The following is a 27,245-nucleotide window of genomic DNA, read 5'->3' on the forward strand; positions in this document are numbered from 1 at the left end:
GCTGTTTTACTGTTAATTTGACATATCGGAACCAAAGCATTCACAATACTTGATATACTTTGAAGAATCATATACTATAGTCTTAGACATAACCACAGAACAAGCAGAACAATTAAAACTACATAAGGCCTTAAAAACATATCCACAGTGTGTATTATTTCAATTCTCATTCATTACAAATTAGACTACATACCATTAGTTTAATTTTTATTTTACTTTCATTTATTCAGGCAAGATTCATTCAAGGAAAGGCAACTTAGTTTTTGTGTGTGAGCTTTATTTATTTTTTACTCTACTTGTTAATATAAAATGTAAGACATGTTTTCTTATCCACTGTATTCAGGAGTGAACCCATGACATTCTCAAATAGTAACCCAAAAGAACAGGCCCTACTCTTAAAAACAGTGAAGGTGGAAAGGGACCAAACAGCCAGTCTGGCTGTAGTCTTGAAGACTACAACTAATGGAGTTTCAAGTATTCATATAAGGAAGACTACTACAATTCTAATTAGTCAAAATCTAAAACAACATTGCATACAAAATCATTCTTGAGGCCCTAAATGTCTTTTAAATAACTGAACGAAAATCTTAAGTAGTTGTCTCACAGTACCAAACATAAATCAAAACTCGCTAAGATTCAGCGCCATCAGGACTTCTCATTTACACGATGAACAGCTGGTAAGTTAACAGATGGCATAAAAATTAAGACTTCATTTTTTTTTAAAGGATCGTGTACTATAATAGGAGACTACAGAAAAGTCAATGTATTTTTACAATAAAATAACCATTTAAGCCTCTATCTCTGTACAACAGAGTATAGGTCAGGTCAACTCTAGTTAACTTGGGTGTTTTCATACAGTTTTAATTTTTACAGTTTATTCTGAGTACTTAAATTGCTTTAGATATACAGCTTTTTGAAAGAATATTACATTTGTATACCAGGATATTTAGTACACTGAGATGTTTAAAAATATTTATAAATTTGCTTTTGATATGGAAAAGCATTTGGCAATACTTTTACAGCATTTGATTTTAAAGAATTAAAATTTCATACAGTACTCATCTTGATGTTTAAAAAAAATTCACAGAAAAAAATATAAATTACACAGCCTGACTGCATGATACTGCTATTTCCAGTTTCTAGTTCTGGTAATTAAAACCTTCATTAAGTCTGTTAACAAATCATTACCTGTACAGTTATGAAGGCAACATACATGATTTGTAAACAAAACCTTCAGGTTTTAAGTTATTTACCAAGGAGTGCAGTTCAGCAAGAAAAGAAAACCCAGTATGCAAATTTACAGAGTAGTTTACAAATTTACCAGTTCCTGTGACACAAACTGTTTTAACCTCTCAAGGTATTGTCCGTAAAGCTCCACATCATTGTGTCCTGCCCCTTCAACCCACAGAGGCTCCACAGGTCTTTGGCAACGCTCAAATAATGCGAGGCCATGCGAAAAGTCAATGACTTCATCTTCAGTCCCATGAATTATTAATACTGGAGAGGTTATCTTAGAGATTTTGTCAATACTGGAGAGAAAAAGAGAAAGGAAGTAAAAAAAAATCAATGAACTATATAAAAAGGAAAGCAAGTATCTTGTGTTAGAACATTACAAGCATACAGATCAGCTTTAGGGATGGAAGCCACTTAGGGCTGAGCAGGACCCAGCCACCCACCCTTTCTATGCACTCCCAGGGGTGGAGGAGTCATCTCTGCACACTTGTTCTGATTGAGTCACTCAGGACCACCCTCACCCCGAAACACCTTCCTACAGTGCTGACTTTTCCCTAGCTTTCAAGAAACGAACCAAGGATGACACCTGACTCCTCTAATTTCATTCCCTGCTATCAGTTACTAAAATTCAAGCACAATATTTTTGTTTTTGTTTTGGTTTAAGGTTATAAACTAACAAAAAACAGGGAGACTATTAATGTAAAAAGGCTTGAAGCTAGAAAGCAGATGAATGTGTAAAACAACCGATTAAAACGACAGGTAAAACCACAATGTAAAGTAAACAGGAGGCAAAGTGAAGAAGCAAGTTACAATTGAAATACCCCAGAGGGCCAAGGCATTGCCATGGAGATGGGGGGAGGAACTGAAACATGAAGGAATCCTTCAATGTCTGTTTAAAATACAATAAGGTCCCTCTTTCCCAGACTTCTTAGAAAAGCTGAGTAACTTTCTTCCTTCAACTTTGAAAGGTCTGTAGATGCAGTGCTCTAGCTTAGGGGAGAGTCACCACAGTCACACAACACATAAAAGGCTGGCTCTGTGGGGCTTGCTTGGCTTCTGAGAATGTTGGCTGGCAGGCTTCCTCATCCAAGGTAGAGTTCCACAGTTTTCTTTGCACAAGTGTATCAGAGTAGCTCTTTGGTTCTCCTCTCTTAAATAAGAGTACTTAGCCAAGAATGATCAGATACTGAAGAGAACACACCTCAAATGTATGATAGAGACCAAAGCAAACAGAATTTTAGAAAGGCAACTTGAGAGGAGAAACTATGCAGTGGCAATCTTACAAACAAGTTTTCTGCAACCCTTCCCCCTCCAATCTGGACAACAGAGAAAAACAATTTAACTATTAAGTAAGATGGAATCTTATTACTCAGTGAAACTGCCAAGCAATCTCTGTACTCTCAAGACTCCATTTCCCAATAAAACAATGCAGAAATGTCCACCATAGAGGAGTTAACAGTGTATTTTCTTTTTCAACTAGGTTATTTCTGGGAAGTATCTAGGTATGCCAATCATGAAAAAAACGGAAAAAGTGGGTTATGTGTCACCCGACCAACTTTGTAACTCCCATCATTCAGCTAAACAGACTATGTTCAGTGGCCCAGGAGTCCCCGGGAATTTCTATTTCCGACCCCTCACCAGCTCTGATACTAACTGATTTACTTGCGAGCACCAGTATCTTTTTGTTTGTTTTTTTAATTAAAAATGGAATTTAGGGAAAGAACTCAGGTCCTCATGTTTGTAACATCTCTCTAGTCCAACACTGAATACTGTTTTTTTGAAATAACTTCTGCTCTTCTGCTAAAGAACCAAGTGATGACTTGGCTTCTGGCTTCCCATTCACAAAAATATCCTTTGTATTCCTGCCAACAGAGGAAAGGAGAGCCAATGAAAAGTGCCAGCTTTCCAACTTCTTGCCTTCTCCCTGTCCTTGAGAAAAATAGGCCATTAACTTTTTTCCATAGATGAAGGCAGGTGGCAACCACTCTTTGCCTTGGAAAGCAAGAAGCAGTCCTTTTTTCAAATCTATTTGATACTATGTAGTACAGCAGTACTTACTCCAGCCTGGGGCTTAGTCAAGTTGTTCTTTGTAGAATCCTACCTGCTGCTGACTGTTAATTTACATTCGGAAATTCGTTCTCTTTCCAGCATTCATGCTGCTGCTGAAGATCTAAGGCCACCATTTCATTCTCGAACATTTAATCTTTTTTTTTATAAGTCATGTGCTAATACTCTCTTCAAGCTAGCTTCCCATAATTTCTATGCAATCAATACATGAAGCAGAAGCTCAGTGATATACCTTACTATAAGGTTCTTAGAATGGAATGATTTTGAATATCGAACTTACTTTGGGAATGCATCAAAACAGTAGGTCTTCTTGGTATCAGGGAAAGCAACTCGCATTCCTGAGGTCAAAGGAGAATGAAGAATAACAGCAGCACTCTCATACCGAGCAGCAAGATCCACAGATGGTACCGTTCCGATGCTCTGGCCATAAATAATCACATTTTCAGGGCGGATGCCGTATCTAAGAAATTCGCAAGTTTGAAAGATATAGTTAGAAATATTCCATTATTCTAAAGATTTGCTACAGAAAGTCTCATAATGAGACAATGCCAATTTATATTTAAAAATTTAAATTTCTTAGCCATCATTTTCAATGTTATAATAAGTTCTATACTCTGGATTAGTTCATGCTCAATTCTAATCTTTTAGGAAAGTAACTTCTAAGGTCTTTTAAAACTTCAATTTAATGAAAGAAAATTAAGTCATTTGTTGTATTTTAGTAATTTAAGGTTTGGAATATATTGTGCCACTCATATTTCAATGGTCTAATGGTTAATATTTAGTGTTATTTAGTGTGAGATTTTATTTTCTATCTAATAAACAGATGTTTTTGGTTTCTCTGTACATCAAGAGCAGGCTGTGTGATTTTCTAAACTGGTCATACTAATGAGATGCTGCATAAAGGTATAGTATGGAAAAAATACAGAACTTAGACTTTTTGTCAAGATCAAATTAGAGTATTTCTTGAAATCTCCCTATGGTTATTCACAGAGATACACCAGAACGTACAAACATAATCAAATGACCTAGAGTTCCAAATGGCATTGTTTAGTTAGGAATAGAATATGTGCGAAAACTCTTAAGAAAGTCACTTTATTCCATTTGACAGCACTATAGATTTAAGTATGTGAACTCACTGACTCCATAAAAATTGGCTGGCTATCTAAGATGCTCCAGGAAGTGAGGTGTTACTTGTTTATAATGTAGTTGTTTCAACCATAAACTACTTCAGGTGTAGATGAGGTGCCATGGGAGCTGATGAATGTAGGGCTAAAGGTTACAGAGATTTTTTCTATGCTGTTCCACTTACAAGGCAGAGTGGTCGTTTCTGGCAGCTAGGAGTGACTTGGATAGCGGTGTCTAGTCCTTTGGAGAGGTCAGGGGGATTTTTGAGAATCTGACCATTCACCAGGAGCTCTTCCTGTGTCCTTTACTATTCAGGCAATGAGATACCTCTCCACAGCTTCTTCAATCTGTCCTCCACAAGTACAAAGGGTACCACCAGAGGTGGACTTACCTATTCCTGACTTGACATACTACTTAAACCCAGGAAAGCTCCCAGTAGCCAAGAAGCTGGGAGGATGAGCATCTGTAACATCAGCACATCTCGAGACCATACTATTGTCGTCAGCTGACTAACAACACTGCACATAGCAATTGTAGGTCTGGGGTTAAAGTCAGCAATATCAAAACTCAAGACGAGCAAGAATCAAGAGCTTCTAGTTAGGCAGTAACAATTTGAGAATAACGAGTTAAAAAAAACTTTAGAGATCACTCAGTCTACTTAAGCTGCTCAATGATCAGATATTCAAAACCACAGTAAATTGATAGTAAACCTGTACTTAGCGCAGATATACTGACTTCCATTAGTCTTTCCATGAAATCACAGAGACTGAAGCTTGTGGGAGAAGATTGTATAGACAACCACACCCATTTTTGACCCTGCTGACCCACCCACCAGAAAGTCAGAATCTACTATTAGAGATTCTCAATTTTCTTAAAAAGATCATATTGTATGAAAAAGTTCATATTGTATTTCCGTTTTCTTGGTTACTTAAATTATACTATATAAGAATAGAATAAAAAGTATTTTAACATACATGTATTGAACTACTTTAAGGATATACTAAAGATGTGTTAAACTTGCAAAATGACAGAAGAAATTCAAGGCAGGCCTATTCTAATTTGAGGGTCAATTTCTAGAACTGGACAGGATCTTGGGTGCCATTCACCACAACCTCTTCATTAAATAGACAAAGAAACAGGCTTAGAAGCCTGTCAATTTCCCAAGACTACTTACACTACTAGCAATTCCACTGTATTTTCAGTTTGTGGTGCTTTGAAAAGGTATGGTCCCCAAAGACTCATGTATTTGAATGCTTGGCCCATAGGGAGTGCCACTATTAGGAGGTATAGCCTTGTTAGAGAAAGTGTGTCACTATGGAGGCAGGTTTTGAGGTCTCATATATGCTCAAGCCATGCCCACTGGTACAGTTCACTTGCTGTTGCCTATAGATCAATATGTAGAACTCTCAGCTCCTTCTCCAGCACCATGCTTCTCTGCATGTTGCCTTCCATGATGATAATGGACTAAACCTCTGAAACTGTAAGCTGGCCCCAATTAAATGTTTTCCTTTATAAGAGTTGCTGTGGTCATGGTGTTTATTCACAGCAATAGAAACCCCACTAAGATACAGTTCAACATGACAGATAATACAAAACTCTCTTAATACTTTTTAGTATGTGGAATTATTTAAGGGTTTAATTCAGTTCCTGTTCTTCAATAATACTGGAATTTGGATTTATTAAAAAGATTAAGCCAGACATAGTAGTGCATTCCTTTAATCCCAGCACTAAGGTGGCATAGGCAGGCGATCTCTGTGAGTTTGAGGCCAATCTGATCTACACAGTGAGTTCCAGGACAGCCAGGGCCACACGGAGAAACCCTATCTTGAAAAAAAATACAAAGCAAACAAACAAAAAACACAAACAAACAAAAACAGCAAACATTCACATAGGCACTGACATCCACATATAAATCAGCTATTTTAAAGACTGCTTTGGCCATTATACGAAATTTCAAACTGTTAGTTTAATACTTTATATATATAGTTAGTTTGTATATTTAGTGTATATATATATTAGTTTATATAGTTAATCTATATATACTGCAAATAGCCTCATATTGTAATTCAAAGCAAGTATGTCAAAAATGCTTTCCATTCTGCTTAACTTAACCACTGTCAGGGTACAGTGATCCCCATAACCATTACCTTGTCCGAAGAGCCAGCCAGGCAGCTTCAACATCTGCATATAGGTTCTTCTCTGTTGGTTTTCCAGAACTAGCACCGTATCCAGAGTAATCGTATGAGAATATATTACAGTTAATTCGGGACCCCAGACCTATGTAAAAGCTGCTCATCTGACCAAGATCAACAGCATTTCCATGTGAGAAGAGTAAGGTATATTTAGCACTGGGTGAACAACGTACAAACATACAAGCGATTCTATTGCCTTTACTGGTTCTCGTCATGAAACACTCAATAGCATCTTTTTCTCTGGAAGAATACTGCCAGTCCGCTCTTTCTGACAGGTGTAAAGTCCAGCGGCTTCCACTTTCATCACACATCAGAGTGTATGTTGGGTCAGGTGGCAAAAATGCTAACTTTGAAGCAATTTTTCCTGGGCAAGGTGGACAACAGAAGAGGCAACATAGCTCGCTAAATGAAAGATTATTCATCTTCTGAAAAAGAAAAAGACAAGAAATATTTTAATAATTCAATGTGGACTCTGCACATGAATAACTATTATTGGTAGTCAATGTCTATTAATTGTAATCAAGAACCCTCCCAAATATATTTGCTGACATTGTTCTAGAAATACTTTAAATTCTGGAGTGATGTAAAACATTGCTGGAAATAGACAGACTTAAATACTGTACATTTCTAAAAGAAGTGATTATCCTACTTAATAAAAACATTTAAGAATTTCTCCAAACAAGATAGAAGGTGTGGTTAGGTTAGCTGGTAATTTCTAGTAACTTGACAAAAACTCTCAGAATCCCACAGGAAGGTCAATAAACAAGAGCATTTGGAGACACTACTGTTGGCAGTATGTGTGACATGTGTATGTATTTATGTTTATATCTTCATACTCAAAAAAGAACCTTGTTGGTGTGGGAAGTCCTTCTGTCAATGTCTTGCTTTTATTGGTTAATGAATAAAGAATTTGCACTGGCCTGCACTGGGCAGAATATAAGTAAAACTAAACTGAATGCTGGGAGAATAAAGGCAGAGTCAGGAGAAGCCATGGAGCTTCCAGAGGAGAAAGACACAAGCTGTCACCTGGAACCTTGCCAGTAAGCCACACCTAGTATATCAGTTTGAAAAAAGAGATGTGCACAAGTGAGCCAGGGTAAGACACTAGGCCCTGTTATATTCACTCAGAAATAGGGTTTTGAGTCCTTGAAGTAGCTCAACTAAGTGGTACAATCCTTTCACATCACAAACCTATTATTTCAGTTTATAATTTATGGTTCACATAAAATTCAAGGGAATTCAAATTACAATGACAAATAAGCACAGAGAAAAAAGAAAACTTTAATGCAGATATTATTAAAATGGAGAATGAAAGAGAAACAGCTATACATTAAAAAATTTCAACATCATTAGCTATCTGGGAAGTGAAAATTAAAATTACTCCAAGATTACACTTTAACCTAGTCAGAATGGGTATCATCAAGAAAACAAGCGACAGCAGATGCTGGTTAGAAGGTAGGGAAAGGGAAATGCGTATACACAAAATGTAAATTGGTCTAGCCCCTATGGACATACTTGCGGAGGTTTTCCAGAAAGTTAAATACAAATATAATCAATTTATTCCTCTCCTGGACATCTACCCAACGGATTCAAATCCTCTTTGCACATCCATGCTCACTGCCACTCTATTTACAATAACTAGGGAAGGGAACTATTCTTTACGTTTATCGGTTAATGAATGGGTAATGAAAATGCTACATACACACAATGGAATTCTAATCATCTCTAAAGAAAAATGAAATTATAAAATTTTCAGGAATTGGGATACAACTGGAGGACATCATATTAGGCGAAACAAATAAGGTTTAGCAAGACAAATGTCACACATTTTCTCTCATATGGCTGAAAGCTTTGAGGTTTTTATTTGTATGCTTAATATGGATTATCTGTAGAGGTCAAGAAGCTAGAAAGGGCCTATTGTGGGTAAGACGAAGCCTTAATGGGCAAGGGGACAGAATGCATGTATTATGCATGTGTGTATGTGTTGATATTAGGGGCTAAAAGTTTAAGCAGAAGTAATAGTGAAGGGACAGGCCCCAAAACTAAAGATGCGTGAAATTGTTCTCTGGAAATGCATTACCTTACTTCTAAGCTAATTTAAAAAATACAATTAAAATGAGTTTGAACAAAGGAACCCTGCATGCTGGACAATACTCCCTGCAGAAAGCATGGTTGTTATTAAATGAAAATCTCAGTGCCAGGCATGGGATAACTTCATATGAGCTATTGGTTGTTGTAGGACACAAAGAAATCAAGTGTAACTGACCTGAAAACTTCGTTCTTGCTACTACTCATAAATTAGTGCTGCTCTGGATTTTGGCCAGAAGTCACTTCTGTAGTTAATACACAGATTCATAATGGCCAAAGTGCTAATGCATGACTGTTGAGTATTAGGTGAACAAAAAATAAGGAACTAAGAAGCACTTATGCCATTAACATAAACTTATATATGTCTGTCCTTAAGATACAATTTAAAAAGAGAGAAAATGAGCAAACCATAAAGTGCATGCAAGCCAGTAAGGAGTACTCCTCTATCGGTTCCTGCTTCTAGGCTCTTGCCCTGACTTCCCTGGATGATGGACTAAAAGCTGTAAAATGAAATAAATCTTGTAAATTGCTTATGGTCGCAGTGTTTATACACAAGAGAAACCTTAACTAAGACAATCTAACATTGAGGTGACCTTGTCTTTTCAAGACACTTCCAATTTCCTCCTCCCTGGCAGACTGTCCTGTTTTCTATACCATCCTTATTTCCCTTTCTAGAGGCATACACTCTGATGTACACATCCTTAGATATCTTAAAATAGACCTGAGTTCAAGGCTAGCCTAGTCTACAGACAGTGAGACCCCAACTCAAATAAAATATAGTCTAACAATGCAGCCCAGGTTAGCCTATCTTAACCCATGCTATGCCTTCCTACCATTAGTTTTGATGCTTAATATTCTATTTGGATGCATAAGGAGTAAGCGCTCTACCACCAAGCTAAACCAAAACACATGGACATTTTGATTATAAAAATTAATGCCTGGGCTGGGGAGTTGGCTCAGTAAAGCACTTGTCATGATCTTAATTCCTTCTTGAGCTAGAAGTCAACTAAAAATGTGGGTGTGATAGTGTGGCATGCCCTTGTAATCCCAGTGCTGGGGAGGAGGAGAGGAGGATTTTTGGGGTTTGCTGACCAGACCTGCCAGTGCCAAATCAAATCAGCATCCAAATGAGCATGCACCTCCTGTCATACCCACAAAAATACTCAAGTTTCGTGACAGGAATGGGCAGATGAAGACACCAGAAAAAAGTCTTTTTGAATCCACCTACTCCAGTACTGAGCAAACGAAATGGATGTTTGTTAATAAGAGGTGAACAGTATCTGAAATTTAAACTAAGCTGCCACAGTAAGGAGTGTTAACTGAAGTTCTATCACCCAAATGATCTGTTTCTATAAAAGCTTGGACACTGCTTGTACATGTTTAGCAGAGCTTGGGGAGAGGTGACAGTGGCACTGAAACCAACTTTGAAGCTGATCCAGCTTCCAGTCCTTGAGCCCATCTCACGGCCTTATCTCAGGACTCTACATTTTACTTTCTTTTGAACCTTCTTGCTCTAGTTTAACATTTCTGGATTCTGCTCAGCTGCTTTCTATCTGTTGTGCTGTCTTTCTCCAAGACATTACCTTTAGTTTTGGGGCCTGAAATTTTAAATCAATCTCAGATCCATGCTCAAAGTATACAAAAACTCCTCTGTCCTGATTTTACACGTAGACAAGAGAGTAAGTAACAGAAGGCATTAGACCCAGAACCAGACACACTGGCTGTCTGGTTACGTACACTAACTAGTTAGGTGGAAGGCTAGTCATCAGTGTAAAATCTCTGGATCCATTAGTCCTGGTGTGCTTTGTAACTGAAAAAGGTACTTTCTTTTTTAATGATTGTTACACTTTCTACCTGGAAAAGAACTTCTTCTGAACATTGTAAGCCAGGGGCAGGCTTATTCCTGAGCACTGGGAAGTTTTACAGAATTAGTGCTGATGCAAGAGTGAGAGTGAGACATCACTGTCCAAAGCTACCATTAGTGAGAGTAAGCAGATAACCACATACATGTTACACAGGAAATCTAGCCTGGAGGCGTGGGAGAGGCTTGAGCAGCATGTATTTATGTTCCTCCCTTTACTATCTTTTGGTGAGTGCAGGGCTCTCTGTGTAGACATCAGTCCCATGATTACATCCTACTGCTTACAAGTTTGAACCTTTATCTACCCACAACTTCAACAGTATACTTAGGGGTTTCACAGGCTGCCATCAGGGAGGTATTCTTAGATCTGGACTTCAAGAAGTTATAACTTCAGTATAACTCACATGCCTAAGGCTCATGTCCCATCCAAATGAGTAAATGTATTGTACATCTCTCAGAAGTGAGCTATCATTCATTGAATCTTACTTTCAAAAGTCTGCTTTTTATAAAAACAAGTATGGAGAACCTCCATCCACTGATCTTTCTTTTTCTTCCCTTTTTGGCCAATAGTCATGTCATGCCAGGGAGATAAGTGTTGCATAATACTCCCTAGCTGTGGAAGAAGATTGCATCGATGTTCCACTTAGGTTCAGCATTCAACAGTCACTTATTTTCATCACTTCGACCAGTGTGAGTATGTGCAGTTACTGCTCATCATTCCAAAAAGAAAAATGTCATGCCAGGCTTAGTGGGATACACCTTTAAACCCAGGACTTAGGAGGCAGATATCTGCAAGTTTGAGGTCAGGACAGCCAGTCCTAGATAGTGAGACCCTGTTTTTGAAAACAAACAAAAAGCATCTCTGACAAGAGCTGGCAGCTCCACTAACTAATCTATGGGCACAAATATAAATGTTTGGAAGACATTTAAATAGGTACAAAAATGTTCAATTACAAGAAAGAGAAGTAGTAGCTTGCCCCATAGGGCCATCTATGACCTCTCCAGTCATAAGCTTTACAGTACTAGATAGAATTTTAAGGTGGAACATACCTCAAATCAAAATAGAAAGGATTTGGCTACCCCACCAAGACTTGTCAGCATTGCACTAGTAGGCACATTTTGCATAGCCAGAATTGGTTCTATATTTAAATATGGCATTACTTCAAGATTTAAGTAGAGCAACAACGTGTAGACTAATGTAATGTTAAATGTTACTGTAAATAACTTCACAACACTTAAATTTAAGACTTTGTTTTATAGTCCCCCTTTAAAACAAGGCAAATAAGAACAAGCAGTGAGCCGGGCGGTGGTGGCACATGCCTTTAATCCCAGCACTCGGGAGGCAGAGGCAGGCGGATCTCTGTGAGTTCAAGACCAGTCTGGTCTACAAGAGCTAGTTCTAGGACAGGCACCAAAGCTACAGAGAAACCCTGTCTCAAAAAACAAAACAAAACAAACAAACAAACAAACAAACAAACAAACAAAAAAAAGAACAAGCAGTGATAACACAGCAAATATACTGTTTTTATTTTTTAAAGAAATGACTACTAGTAAAGTTCTAAAAATTATTTAAGCTAGAGTTGACAGAGGCCAACAAAGTGTTCTAAACTGTTGGCCAAGTATGGCAACAAGGGTGGGGTGATTTGAATGAGATGTTCACCTTATCTTGAGGATTTAAATGCTTGGTTCTCATTGATGGCATGATTTGGGGAGGTCTGGGGAGGTGTGATGTGGTCAGAAGAAGTAGGTAGGCATTGAGAGCTTAAAGACTTGACCCATTCTGAGTTTGCTCTTTCTGCTTTGTGCTTGTGATTCAAGATGTGAGCCCTCAGCATCCTGCTGCTATGCCCCCACTCCACCATCATGGGCTCTAACCCACTGGTACCTGTCAGTGCAAATAAATCTTGTTAAGTTGCATGAGTTATGAGTTTTATCACAGCAATAAACAAGTAACTAATACAGAAGTCGGTACCAGGGAGTGGGTTACTGCTGTGACACTGTGGACAAGAAAAGTGGCTAAATGCTGCAAGAAGAGCCTAATGAGTCACCATAGTAGGAGCTCAGAAGACAGTAATGCTAAGAGTTACCCAGACTGTGGAGGCACAGCTCAAAAGCTGGGCAATGCTGGCAATTGGACTAAAGACATTCTGTGATAGTTTAGTAAAATATGCTGCTACTTTCTGCCCATGTCTTAAGAACTGCCCAGGGTTATAGACTAACATTTCAGGGAAATTCCTAGACAGCTTAATATTGACTAGCTGCATGGTTATTTTGAAGAAGAAACAAATACTGGCAATCTTAATGTTATAGCCAAGGCATGTGCTGAAAGAGATGCTGTAATTGTTAAGGAGAATACAGCCATTAAGAAAAGATCTGATTTGCACTGGTATTATCTTTTCTACTCTTCTGTAGTTTCTGGTTTTGAGAAAAGGATTAAAAGATAAAAGAAGTAACAAATAAAAATATACATAACAAATGAAAACCTTTTAGACAGTGAATGTGAATTTCTTCTCATAAGTCCTCTAAATCTGAACCTATACTTTCTTTTTTAGACAGCTTAAAAGTAATGAACTCTGTGCTTTAAAAACACTTTGAGTGGGGCCTTTAGAATGTAGTGGGAGCTGCGGTGGGCTACGTTCCCGCCCAGCTCTGCACAGCTAGCTTTACCCAAAATAATTACACGGAAACTGTATTCTTTTGAACACTGCCTGGCCCATTAGTTCCAGCCTCTTATTGGCTAATTCTCACATCTTGATTCACCCATTTCTAATAATCTATGTAGCACCACGAGCTGCTGGCTTACCAGGGAGATTCTTAAGCTGCGTCTGCCTCAGAGAGGAGAATCATGGCGACTGCCTGACTCGGCTTCTTTCTCCCAGCATTCTGTTCAGTCTACTTCGCCTACCTAATTTTCTGTCCTATTAAAGGGCCAAGGCAGTCTCTTTATTAACCAATGAAATCAACACAAAACAGAAGACTCTCCCACATCATTAGAATCTTTGAGTTCATGGCCAGCCTGGTCTACAGAACAGCTAATGCTACACAGAGAAACCTTGTCTTGAAAAAAAACAAAAAACAAAAAACAAAAAACAAAACCCAACTTGATAGCTTCCCTCTATACTTCTAATAAAATCGAACTCTGTACAGGTTCTCAAAGGTCTTCTATAAATTGGGATTAGATCACCTCTTAATCCAACCTGACACTTTCTTTACTGTTGTAGTTTACAGGGTTCACATATGTTCTTAAACATTGCGATTCCTGACATATATTTATCCGTGGGCTTCATTAATATCTGTATATCTATAACTTGTTTGTTATTTTTAATTATGTGGTTGTGTATGAGCATCAAAATCCCCTGGATCTGAACTTAAAAGACAGGTGTGAGACACCTGACACTGGTGCTCAGAACTAAACTGGTCTTCTGCAAGGGCATTATGTACTCTTCATGGCTGAGCCATCTCTCCAGTCCAGGGTCTATGCCTTTTAGATTGTGTTTATTCCATGAAGTCAGTTACCATATTACAAAGACTACACATAGTATAAGTTGGGATAATGCCAAGTAGGTTTTCAGGAAGGTTATTTTGTTGTTTTGAATCAGAGTTCTATTATATACATATAATGGAATATATATATTATATACATATTTGTGGCTAAAATTTTTTATGAAAACTGGTACCACTGGATTTTGTTTTTATCTACATTGTACTCTATGTATTTCTGAATGTTTAAAATCAGGGAGGCAATCAAGTGAACAGACCACTGAGGTGAGAATTACTATTAGGATAAGGTGTTTATTGCTAAATAGACATATATTACTTGATTAAATCCATTAACTACAGCATATAAATACCAATTCTATATCAATTCATCAATTATAGTCCTAACACTACTAACTATATATTCTATCCCTCAAACTGTGCCATATGTTCCTGCATAAGGTTGCAAAGTCCTTAAAAAGTTTCATTTGAGGCACTGGAGAGATGGCTTAATAGTTAAAGAGCTTGTACTGTTCTTGCAGAAAACCTGAGTTGAGTTCCCAGCACTTAGGTCAGGTGGCTTCCAGCTGCTTTGAACTCTAGTTTCATGGCATTCAATGTCTCTGATTTCCGCAGGCACCTGCTTTCACATGTACACACTCACAGATACTAGCACATAAAAACACAATTTAAAATACAATAAAACTTATCAAGAGAGTGTCATGTGGATGAGGGACTGGAGAGATGGCTCAACGGTTTAACAGCACATAAGGCACTTAAAAGAGGACCTGAGTTCTAGTCCCAGAATTCTCATTGGATGGTTCACAATTGCCTGTAACTCCAGCTCCAGGGAGAACTGACATGTCTGGCTGGCCTACATGGGCACCTGACACTCACATGCACATATTCCCTTCACATTTACACAGAACTTATAAAGATAATAAAAAATAAATCTTTAAATAAACAATGTGCTATTTATGGGGAGAAGACAATAAGATGACTAAATGGGTAAAGGGTTTGCTGTACAAGCTTGATGACCAGAGTTCAACGCCTGCAACTCATATAAAGGTGGAAGGAAGAGAATCATCTCCACAAAGATGTCACCTGATCTCAATTAGCATGCTATGGTACCCCTCTCAACACCATACATATACACCTAAAAATAATAATAAAAATGTCATTTGGATGGTGGGGAAAAGTCAAGATCAAGGGTTCTAAGTGTGCCTGTAACTAAGCACTTGGAAAACAGAAACATGTGGATCTTGCATTTCAGGTCATCTTGGGATATATATATATATATATCCCAGACAAATTCTTTTCCTTCCAAGACAGGACATGCTTCCAGCTAATTAGGTGTGTGTGTGTGTGTGTGTGTGTGTGTGTGTGTGAGTGTGTTGCCATTTTGGTCAGCTTGGTCCTTGAAGAGATAATTTAAAGCTCTGAGTTGGCAAAAAATTACGCATACCTCTATGTTTAAGAGTTTTTGAGATGATGTAATAACTTTGAAATGTGCGCTAACAGGCAAGATTGATCTCGCTGAAGTATTCATTTTTAAATAGCTGGGGGTACTTGAAAAAAAACCAAGCAATTTATTCATGCAACCCTAGGGATAGCACACGTCCCTTAGTTTATGCATTATTAACTGATGCCCCAAATACCATGATAGCTGTAAATTTAACTTTAGAAGTGTCTTTCCTTGTCATTTACTCAAGGTGGTCAGTTTTAGCTACTAGAAACCTCAACCAGAGTAGCCTAACTAAAAAAATGACTGTTGCCAAGAATCCAAGTTCTTTTCAAAGACAGAATGAGAAGGAACAGTTAAGAGTTGTTATTTTTTTTTTCCTGCAGTTTAAAAAAGAACACAATTAACAGAAGAGTCAGGTGTGGTGGCATACACCTTTAGTCCCATTTAATTCCAGCACTCGGGAGGCAGAGGTAGGCATAACTCTGAGTCCAGGCTACCCTATACACAGTGAGTTCCAGAACAGCCTCCTCCCCTCAATCAAAAAATAGAATCACAGCAATAGAACCATTTTTATGAACACAATAAAATCTTCAGCCTTAATGTTTTTTTAAAAAAGATTATTTATTATATAGCATTCTGCTTGCATGCCAGAAGAGGGGATAATCTCATTATAGATGGTTGTGAGCCACCATATGGTTACTGGGAATTGAACCCGGGTCCTCTGGAAGAGCATTCAGTGCTCTTAATCTCTAAGCCATCTCTCTAGCCCTGTATTTTATTTAGAAACAGTAATGTACTATGCTTTTGCACACAGAATTGCTATTTCATAATAGCATTTCCTATTTCTGGGCAGTGGTGGTTTGAAGATAGTGCTAGTTTGTGGTAAAGCTTTCACCATTCTTTGGCAAAACAAAAGCAGTTACAGATAAATTAGATATGTCACATAAATTTAATATGAATATAAATTATTTACTTATTTCATCAGAGGCAGAGTCTTGCTAATGTAGCCCAGGCTGACCTCAAGCTCAGGATCTTCGACCTAAGCCTTTTCAGTGCTGGGATTATGGGCATAGTTACCAATATTAGCTATTTTTTTAAAGGCAGTCAGGTTTAGAAACGGGGAGTGTATATCAATTTTAAGGCAAATACATTTTTATTTAATTGGATGCTTTCTATTCTGAAGTTGTTTCTCCTACTTTTATAATGTTAAATATTTGAGAAAATCAAAACATTTTATAAAAAATTAAGCAATGCTAATAGGTGTTGTTTTTATTTCTTTGAAGTGATTTTACTAGACAAAACGTAAACAGCTTCATCTTTTTTTCAACTAAAATTATTTTAAATTACACTCATTTATGTGTTCACATAGTTGTGTATTTATGTGAATATGCATGTGCCCCAGTATCCATATCGAGATTGGGACATGTGAGTTTTCAGAATGCAGCTCCCGTGATCAGGTTTGACACTTTTAGTAAAGAAACTGGTCTCAAAAGATGGTGATGGTGTGTACCTTTAATCCCAGCACTCAGGAGGGAGAGGCAGGTGGATTTTTGAGTTCAAGGCCAGCCTGGTCTATTAATCAGGTTCTACGACAGCCAAAGCAACAAAACAAAACAAAACGGTCCTAATACATCAGGTTTTAATCTGGGGCCTGGCCTCTGGAACTAGACACATACACATTCAAGTCTACCTTAGTGACCGTGTGTGTGTGTGTGTGTGTGTGTGTGTGTGTGTGTGACTTCAGGCAATCAACTTCTTAGTGCCTCAAGTTTTTTCAACTGTGAACTGCAACTTTGCTGGGAAGATTAAAGTCTAAATATCAGAAATTAATCAAATCATGACTGTCTTTTTTTTTCCTCAGGAAGTTTCACTCATAATGATCAGAGATCCCCACTAACCAGTCATAGAATCTGCACATCAATTTCTGCTGTCTTTCTTCTCCTGGTGTTTATTTCTTCTGTTTATAAACAAAGACTTTTTACACACAAAAACACAGGTGTGCCTAAAAAATATGATTTAATATTTCTTTTATTAACCTCTTACAGTACCAAAATACAATGAGTTTTTACTTAACTTTAACATATCAGTTTGGAGTATGTAACTATTGTTCTTTCCTTCCTTCTTAAAGCTAATCTTCAACCTCAATTTCTGAAGTCATTGCAAGTTTTTATTTTTCAGATTGGTCTTTTGTCTTCTATCTTTACATTTCATTCAGACTCTTGATTCCCTTCCCCACAAAAGCTATACCCCAACCTGGCTAGCCTCAAACAATTCTGCTAGGGTTACAGGAATAAGTCCCATGCTTGGCTAAACTCAGGGCTCTGAACACTAAATACCTATCTAATCTTAAGATTTTTCTAATATTTCCATTTCAGTCTGTATTTGGCTCCTTGTACTTTCTGCCACATTAGGCCAACCCTTTTTTCCCTTGTATCCTCCATCAATCCTCAGCCATGTCTTAACTATTTTCCAGCAGGCATTATAAAAATACGGTACAATTTCTACCATATATCTATCTAATCAATACTCTGCATTCTCACCATGTGATGTCACTTTCCTATTTACATTTTTCAATAGGCCTGTAGGCCCTCATGAATAAGCCTAAATTCTTTAGGATGCCCATAGGACCCCCCCCCCCACTACATTCTGGCGGCTACTCTTTTATTTTTCTACTCTTTATTCTCCCAATCATGCTGATCTTGGGAAATAGACATGCTTTTGCTTCTATGCATTTGCATATACTGTGCATAATCTACTGATAAAATCTTCCCTATCATTTCCCTCCAAATAAGAACTTTACTCCCCCCATCAAAGCTTATGTAAGGTTTATTTCTTTCTCAAGGGAAAATAAAAATCTCCCTTGAACTGTGCTATGCCCATGCTATGTGGTTTAGATCTTCTCTTCAGTTATAGCTTCACTTTGAGTTTCGTATTTCCATTTTATTAAACAAATATTTTTATGGTGCTTAATAGATAAAATGATGATGCTAATATCCTAGTGGTTTATATTGAAATGCCCTTTAAGAACAAGAAGTTCTCACTAATACTACTTTCTTGCTCTAAACATTTAAGTAATAACAGACGTACTGAAGTCTCTTAAAAAGCTCTAAACAAAATGTAACTTTACTGTAAAATGGGTGAACAAAATGTAACCAGCTATTTGGGTATCTGAGAGAGGAAGAGTTAAGGCAAGCTTGAGATAAACAGCCAGAGGTCCCCACTTCCCCAAAGGTACACTGTATTATTTCAGATACAAACTATCAACTTTTTTTAAATACCTATGTGCACACACACACACACACACATGGTTATCTGTATACTGTATAAGTTATTAATCAGAAACAAAATCTAGGTCACAATCTGGGGACAGAATACTTTGGAGGTTATTACACAAACTGTGTCAAATTATCTCAGTTTTCAAAGCACACTGAAGGACACTCTAAACTCAGATGCCAAGTTTATTACAACTGACTGATAAACAGCCTTCCGTTTTTTTGTTTTTTGTTTTTTTTGGTTGTTCCTGGAGGCATATACTTTGTTTTGTCCTATAGTGATTGACTAGAACAAAGCAATGTGGCTGTCTCAATCCTTTAATTCTTTATCCTGATCTACAGTAAATGTGTGGCCCCCCCCCCCCAGTGCTGGGACTTGTATCTAGGGCCCTGTCATAACCAGTCAAGACTTCTTTCAATGAGATACATCCCCATCTCTGTATTTTCTAATTCCGATCATTTCATGTGACTGTGTATCCTCAAAATAAATCTGAAACTCCCCAACGAAGCCATACTAAAAAGAATTCTTTAGCCCTACAGACAATATATTGCTACTCTATGATTATTTCTAATACTTCTCAAATATTTTGAGGAGCTCTATAAAGGAAAAGTTGAAAATGAAATCATAACTATAATATTAACTTCATGTTTTGATGTTATTTCCAAAGGCTAAATCTAATGATTTATAGCTTATATAATTTTGCTTTTCTGTGAATTTTAGCAATATTGTAGAAAGTGGGGGGGGGGCTAGAAAAATGACTCAATGTGATCCAAATTTGCTTTGCTTTTGTCACTATGTGATTCAGCAGTATCAGACGTTTTAAAGTGCAGGATGAAGCATACCTACTGCTTTCATCACATATTGATGATTAATGAGCTAGTGCCTGCAACACAGCCTGAAGCTCTTATTCAAAAGACCATATAAACACAGACACTCTCAACAAATCTGTAAGAGGTAACTTCCAAATTCGCAAAAAGGTTTACAGGTTGTCTGTGATTGTAAATAGATGGAACAGTCAGTGCTGCACAGACTGGTTCTTCCCATCAATATTTCAGAAGGGTGAGATAAACTTTATCAAACCATGATGCAGATAATTACAAGCTGTGACATACACTATGAAAACAAAGTACAGTTCCACATGAGAATAAAGTGAGGGGCGGATCCTTTTACTTATCTCTTAATCTTAATAATACTTTTCTTATATTGCCATACTTCTATACATGAGAAAACTGAGACTGTTTTTAAGTTAATTAATTTTTCTAAGCTCACACAATTTCAAAGTGGGAGAGCCAGGCACACAGGCCTATTTTTTTTTTTTTTTTTTTTGATTTTTCGAGACAGGGTTTCCCTGTGGTTATGGAGCCTGTCCTGGAACTAGCTCTTGTAGACCTCGAACTCACAGAGATCCGCCTGCCTCTGCCTCCCAAGTGCTGGGATTAAAGGCGTGCGCCACCACCGCCCGGCTCACACAGGCCTATTACCAAGACTCTTCTGCCCACTCTTACTGGATCTGCTAATAACCTGTATAGCTGATTCCTTCGCTGATGGCATGACTTGTCTCATTCTCCCCTGTTCAATGAAACCTAGCATGACTACCTATTTAGTAGGCCCAATTGCTTCCTATACTCTCCTCAACTGTCTTCTACTTGTTCTGCAATGTCTATCACTTTCGAACATTGAGACATTTTATTTGTTATACATATTAACAATGATCCTCTCCAAGATGCTAAGCTAAGTTCTAGGAAAAAGTTAGGCAGCTTTATTTATTTTGCTCATGAGCCTCCCTCCACCACCAAAATCAATCCTACAACAGTGAACAGTGCAGTGGACACACTCTCATTTTTCCTTTTAAGCTGCCCAGAAGAATTTGTTTAAACTTTTTTTTTATAGTTCCCAAGGAAACAAAATAGGCCCTATATCTGAGCCAACTTACATTTAAATATTTTAATTTACTGTAACATCTTATTCTACTAGAGACTAGAATTGTTTTATTAAAACAAAAAACAAAAAAAACCCCAAACCAAAATTTAAAAAAAAGACGAAAAAAATGTAAAGCTGATTGTGAAATGAGAAGGATCTGGATACTGATCAGTGACAAAAGTCCCTGCCATGTTCTATGCATCTAGAAACTGAATGTCAGCCCAGATGGAACATAAAATTCCGCGTACAGCTTGAGCATACCATGTGAAGTGAGGAAGACAGAAACATATTTGAAATATTTTTCTTAGATTTTTACTAGCTGAGCATTCCTAACTTGAAAGTCAGAAATCCTAAAACGCTCCAAAAATCTGAAATTTTTGACCATTATGCCAATACTCAAGAAAGTTGGGCATTTCAGAGTTTAAATTTTAGGGATGTTCAACCTGTACTCTAAAGGAATGGTTGCAGATTCCAAGAATTTCTCCCTCTTAAAAAAATTCTGCAATGACAAGTCATCTAATTTTATTATTCTTTAAAGTTTTATTATCCTGTGTTGATGTGTACATGTTTGTGTCCATGCACATACGGTGCCTGTGGAAACCAGAAAAAGGTGTCAGATTCCCTGGAGCTGGAGTTACAGGCAGTTGTTAGCCACACAATGTAGGTGCTTGGACCCAAATTCATGTCGTATCTCCTGTCCAAGAGTTGCCAAATTTTAATTTTCGATATAGGGATACTAACTAAATACAATGATCATCACTATAAGGTCAACAGAGAACATTAACACTAAAATAGTCAATTCATTAAAAAGGCAGAATCTTTCAATGAATACATTCAATTCATAAGGAGAATTCAGAAATTTACAGAAAAAAATTCACGTGACTTCCAGATCTTTTTTGTGATAAAAGTAATGTTGACAAAAGCAACTAAAGGGAGAAAGTGAATTCTGGCTCACAGTCATCCATCCATTTATCATGGTGGGGAGTCAAAATGTCATGATCTTAAAGCAGCTGGTTACACTGCATTCATTCAGGAGCAGAAAGCAGAGGTAAACACACAGGTGCTTAGTTCCCTCGCTGTGACCCAAGGCCCTGCCCAGAGAATGCTCTCACTTGTGAGCAGGATGGGTGCTCCAGTATCAATTAACAACCAAAATGCTCCCCACAGGCATGGCCAGAGTCTATATTCTGATAAGCTGACAACACCAACCACCACAAGATCTAAGTGTGAAAACACGAAAATATGATAAATTTGACATTAAAATAAATTCTCAATCAGACATGGAGCCAATCCCAGCACTTGGTAGGCTAAATCAAAAGACTGCTGCTACTGCTACTGATCTGAGGCCAGCCCAGGATTCAGAGTAAGACGCTGCTTCAAAACATTAGATAAATGAAATTATTTAAATTAAAAATTAGTAAAATAATATTCAAAATGAAGACGCTGCTTCAAAACATTAAATAAATGAAATTATTAAATTAAAAAGTACTAGTAAAATAACATTCAAAATATAAAGATGGAAGAAGGTATCTTTAAAACCCTTTAAAACCCCAATCTGTTATGCAGAAAATAAAGTAAAATTGAGCAAACAGAAAAAGAATACATAAGGCCAACTAATAAATCAAACTATTGCCAATAATACAAATAACTGGAGATGCGAATGAAACTGGAATTAAAGTACCATTTCATCCTCCAAAAACTAGTAAATCTAAAGTATTAATTAAGATGGAAAAACCTATCGCATCCATTACTGGCACAAGCAACCACTATCCTGTGGTTTAGCAATCTATTACTAAGATTTATGCACGAGGGTAATCTTTCTTACTGATGGCCTTCAAGTATAATGAATGAGGCACCATTTACCCAAAAGCCAGGGAGAACCCAGGTACCTTCCCTGTATGAAGATAATTCTGTAGCTGACTTTGTGAGAGGATCAGTAGTTCAAGGCCAGTAGAGGATACACAATGAGTCCCTGACTCTACACCTCTCCAATGAAACCAAATCAAAACAAACCAGAAAAAGATAATGCTGCTCCAAGTCCTGTGAGTTTTAATGGCTCTTTACAGGGAGAAGAGGGAGCAAAACCAGAATTACTTCCAAGGTACTACCTGTATTTCTAAAAGTGTACTTACTGTCTAGTTATATTGTTTTAACACAGATGATGAAATTAAATAATTTATCTTGTGTGGAAAGGGAAGACTTTATTTGGTTTTCCTTAAACTTTAAGGGGAGTATGGTGGTTTGAAAGTAAGTGGCCCTCATAAGCTCAGAGGTAGTGGCACCACTGAGCGGTGGGTTTTGTTTGAGTAGATATGGCCTTTTTGGAGGAAGTGTTATTGTGGAGGCGGGCTTTGAGGTCTCATATATGCTTCAGCCATGCCCAGTATCTCAGTTCACTTTCCGCTGCCTGTGTATCAAGATATAAATCTCTCAGCTCTTTTTCCAGCACCATGTCTTCCTGCATGCCACCATGATGATAATGGTCTGAACCTCTGAACTGTAAGCACCCAATTAAATGTTTTCTTTTATAAGAGTTGCCATGGTCATGGTGTCTCTTCACAGCAACTGAAACCCTTGGGGCAGAGAGTTAAGTTTGTTATTTTATAAAAGTCACTTGTCTGCAACAGTGCTGCTTTTGGTATCTGAAGGCAACTCAGCAGAACAATCAGAATGGGCAGCGGAAGCAACTGTGCTGACAGCGATGCTACCAACTCAACTACTGGGGCAGAGTTCCTCAATCTAACAGTACTTCCTAGGCTTTAATGGGGACACTGCAATCCCATTAATCTTCTGCATCCGAGCCAGTGGAATAGGGCCTGAGGCACTACAGACATAACAAACTCCTGGGGGATTCTGATGCTGTCCATATGAGCAAAACTTGAGTGTAGCTGTTCTAGTATTGACCCATGAAATATGTTTCTTAAATTATTTTGGTATTTTACTAAGATCAGTTCTAAAAAACTTCAAGGAATTTTTTAATAAAAGAGGGTACAGGGTCAAGAACTAAGAGCTGGAGATGTCTTGGATACACACTTAAATACATATATAGGGAGATAAGCTGCTAGTGGTGGTATTAGCCTCCAATCCCAGCACTGGGGAGACTGAGGATCTCAACTTGAAGGCCAACTTAAGGTCTCCCTGTCTTGGCTTTTTAAGGACAGGGAGACTGTTTCAGAAAACCGTGCTGAGCTATTTCCTTGTGCAAATGCCAGAGTATACATAAAGACACCATGGACATCACTAAGCAAAATAATTTTGAAACTGCTGTTGAACACATAGTTGGCCATAGAACATTTATATGATAAAGCAGTGAAAACAAAGCAGAAATACTTGGAAAAATATGGATGAACTTTGGTCAAATCGAGAAAACAAGCTACAGGAAGATATAAACATCATGCTTAAAGAAACTTAAGATCATCAAAATTATGTGTACACACACACGTTCGGAGATCTAGATGCTGTTTATATAAAACACTGACAGCAAGGAGACATGACAATTTAAGATTAATGGTTGAAGTAGGAGAAGGATTATAGGACTTGGGAAAATTTATAAGATATAGGGAAAGGATGCTTTTGATTTGCTGTTATGTTTCTTCAATTAGATGAACGGCACGTGGATTTTCAGATTTTATGCCACCACACTTATACTGCTATATCGTCACTTTACAGAGTCTAAAGAAAAACTGTTGGGTACAGACATAGTATGGAAGACTGCTTCAACACCAAGGACTGAGGAAAAGTCAAAAGACTGGGGTTCAAGTCTCAGTTCCTACTGTCTAACTTTAGGCAATTTAAGCAATTAATTTCTCTAGTCTTTACTAAATCTGTAAAAGCCAGAAAGCCATTTTCCCAACTCACAAGTCTGAGACAGACAAGGTAATGTAAATGAGAGATCCCTAACAGGGTAGGAAAAGGATATGTTATTTTGAGAATTATAAGAAAAATCAAGCCGGGTGGTGGTGGTGCACGCCTTTAATCCCAGCACTCGGGAGGCAGAGGCAGGAGTTCGAGGCCAGCCTGGTCTACAAAGGGAGTTCCAGGACAGGCTCCAAAGCTACAGAGAAACCCTGTCTCGAGAAACCAAAAAAAAAAAAAAAAGAAAAGAAAAGAAAAATCAAAGTTAGTGTAGAAGTGAAATTTACTGGTAAATATACCAACAAAGTTAATAAACCCTAAATTTCCTTGTTAACACTTGTTAGAATACCAATACAAACACAAAAGTCTATCAATTAGTAACTCTTCTCTTATAAACTGAGCAGGTGGAACGTTTTTAAATTAAAAAGAAATTCAGATTTTTTTTTTATGTGTATGGATGTTTTGTCTGTTTATATACGCACCAGGTCTGGTGTTCATGGAGATCAGAAGACACATTTCCTGAAACTGGAGTTAGCAATGGTTGTGAGCCACCATGTGGGTCCCGGGAAGGGAACACAGGTCCTCTGCAAGAGCAACAAGTGCTCTACCTAAGCAGGCGGCACATTTTATTAGTTTTATATTACTAATGTAGACACTGATTCAGACTAGAACAGCATGCTTGGAGTTATAGACCAATCAGGTGGCAGAACACGACACCAATGGCTTCATTCTACTGCATTTATTAAACTACTAAAACCATCATTTTGTCCTAGAACTTTGTGATGATTGTTATGTGTTGGGGATGGGGGAGACCCTGCTTTTTCAATGGCCATTTCACTCACATACAAAACGGGTGATGGTGCTTAGGAAATCAAGCCACATATCAACCAGGGTATTGTACACCAAGGGACAAATTTAAAGCTTCCTAGCTTGCTGAAAATCTATCTAATCCTATTTTTGCCAATTAACCTTATTAATACTTGAGTAGAAGAAAAGAGAGGTCAAAGTATGAGTGAGGGTGCTAGCTACTTCCTCCCAGGTCTGAAACAGTAATGAATGCGCACAGAGACTTTATCCATTTTCGACTTAAAACACGATGGCATTCGCCGTTTTCCTTTCCTAATGCCCCTTCTCCCAAAACAAATTTCGGTAACACATATGGACACCAACAATAATGGTGATGTTCAAAATACTGCATTGGCTCCGTGTAAGTATATCACCCAATTGAATTCATGCGCCAAACGTATGGATATAAATTCTCTACAAAATAAATGTTCGTTTACTGAAAAAATCCCCTCTAATATAAACAAATGAATATCATCACAAAAAGCACTTGCTTCTACTCAAGACTTAGTAGGTAGTTTCAAATGCTGGCCCAAGATGTCCAAAATTCTTTTTATAGATTGAAGGCTTGAAAAATGTCAATGAATTATCTTAGGGATCAAACACTACATACCGCACAAAGAATACCTTTCATAAGCTCCTAGGTAAAATTTAAAGGTCACCCTTTCCGTGCCCCGTTATTCTTACCAAATCTGCTTCATTTTGCCTTAAAGCAGAGCATCAATGACAGAACTAAATGTTCTGCTTTTGATAGAAATCTCACCTCGATTCAAGCTCTGAACGTTTTCGGGTTTTTTTTTTTTGTTTGTTTGTTTGTTTTTGTTTTAAACAAGAAGCCGGGGTTAAATCCTCAGAACGTCCTCCACACACTACAATCTAATTGAACACAACTTTTTTTCCCCCCGGCTCAATATTAAACAGAATTTCAAACAGGACTCCCCAACTTTCAATTCAAATCCAACCTCCGAGAGCTCTCAATCACGGATGATCGAAGTTCAAGCCACAGAAAGCAGCGCCCGCGACAGCCGGAGCGGACTTTCCGGCTCAAGCTCCCGGAGGACTCCATCTAAAATCGAGACTGGCCGGACACGGACACAGAGCCGAGAGCGAGGGCCCACGAGCGGCCCAGATCCAGGGAAGGGGAGCGGCGCCCGACCCCATCCTGCGGTCCTCCCGGAGGGAGAGGAGGCCCGGGACGCGCCGGTCTCCGCTCGGCAGCCCCGCTCCCCCGGAGCCTCCCGGCCTGTTGGTCCCCGCCCCGCGCAGAACGGCGAACCTCCCCCCCCCTTCCCGGTGGCCCAGCAGCCCAGCCCCACGCACCTGCAGCTGGGCGGCCGCGGCCGCCGACGCGCTGTCCTCCGCGGGGCGCCGCCCGCCGCCGACTCTGCGCGCGGCCCGGCCCGGCGAGGACGCGGACGAGCGCTGCGGTGGCCGGGCGCGCTTCGTGTGACCCCCCCGCCTTCCACGCGCGTTCGCGTTCTGCTGACTAACGGCCCCGGCGCGAGGGGCGGCCGCCGCCGGGGCTCTCCGGTCTGAGGTGTCGCGCGGCCGTGGTCGCCGTCCGCACCGCAGGACCGGCCTTGGCTTGTCCGCAGCCCGCCTTCCTCGGCGCTTCCGAAGCCCGCCAGGCGGCGGAGCGCGCGGCCGCAGCGGGAGCGGGAAGGACGCGGGAGGCGAGCGGCGCGCGGCCCGGCTGGAGCTGGTCACTGACTGGAGGAGGAGGAGGAGGGCGCCGAAGCTGACCCGGGCTCCGGGCTGCAGGCGGGCAGGCTCCCCGGCCTCGCCCACCCTCCACCAATCACAAACCGCGCAGCCGAGTCGCTACGCTCCCGAGCCGCGGACAGGC

The 27,245-nt window shown here is 38.9% G+C and overlaps 1 protein-coding gene across 1 annotated transcript; it reads right to left on the reverse strand.

The window, feature by feature from the left end:
* Positions 1-27,244, reverse strand: Abhd17b (abhydrolase domain containing 17B, depalmitoylase). Its single transcript, XM_057779603.1, has 4 exons — positions 26,720-27,244; positions 6,573-7,042; positions 3,581-3,760; positions 1-1,529 (listed from the first exon to the last, which is right to left on the reverse strand). Exons 2-4 carry the CDS (start codon positions 7,037-7,039, stop codon positions 1,310-1,312), a joined length of 867 nt encoding a protein of 288 aa, XP_057635586.1. The 5' UTR covers positions 7,040-7,042; positions 26,720-27,244; the 3' UTR covers positions 1-1,309.
* Position 27,245: the final 1 nt, after the last annotated feature.

The sequence above is a fragment of the Chionomys nivalis genome, chromosome 8, assembly GCF_950005125.1.
Source record: "Chionomys nivalis chromosome 8, mChiNiv1.1, whole genome shotgun sequence".
NCBI classification, from domain to species: Eukaryota; Metazoa; Chordata; class Mammalia; order Rodentia; family Cricetidae; genus Chionomys; species Chionomys nivalis.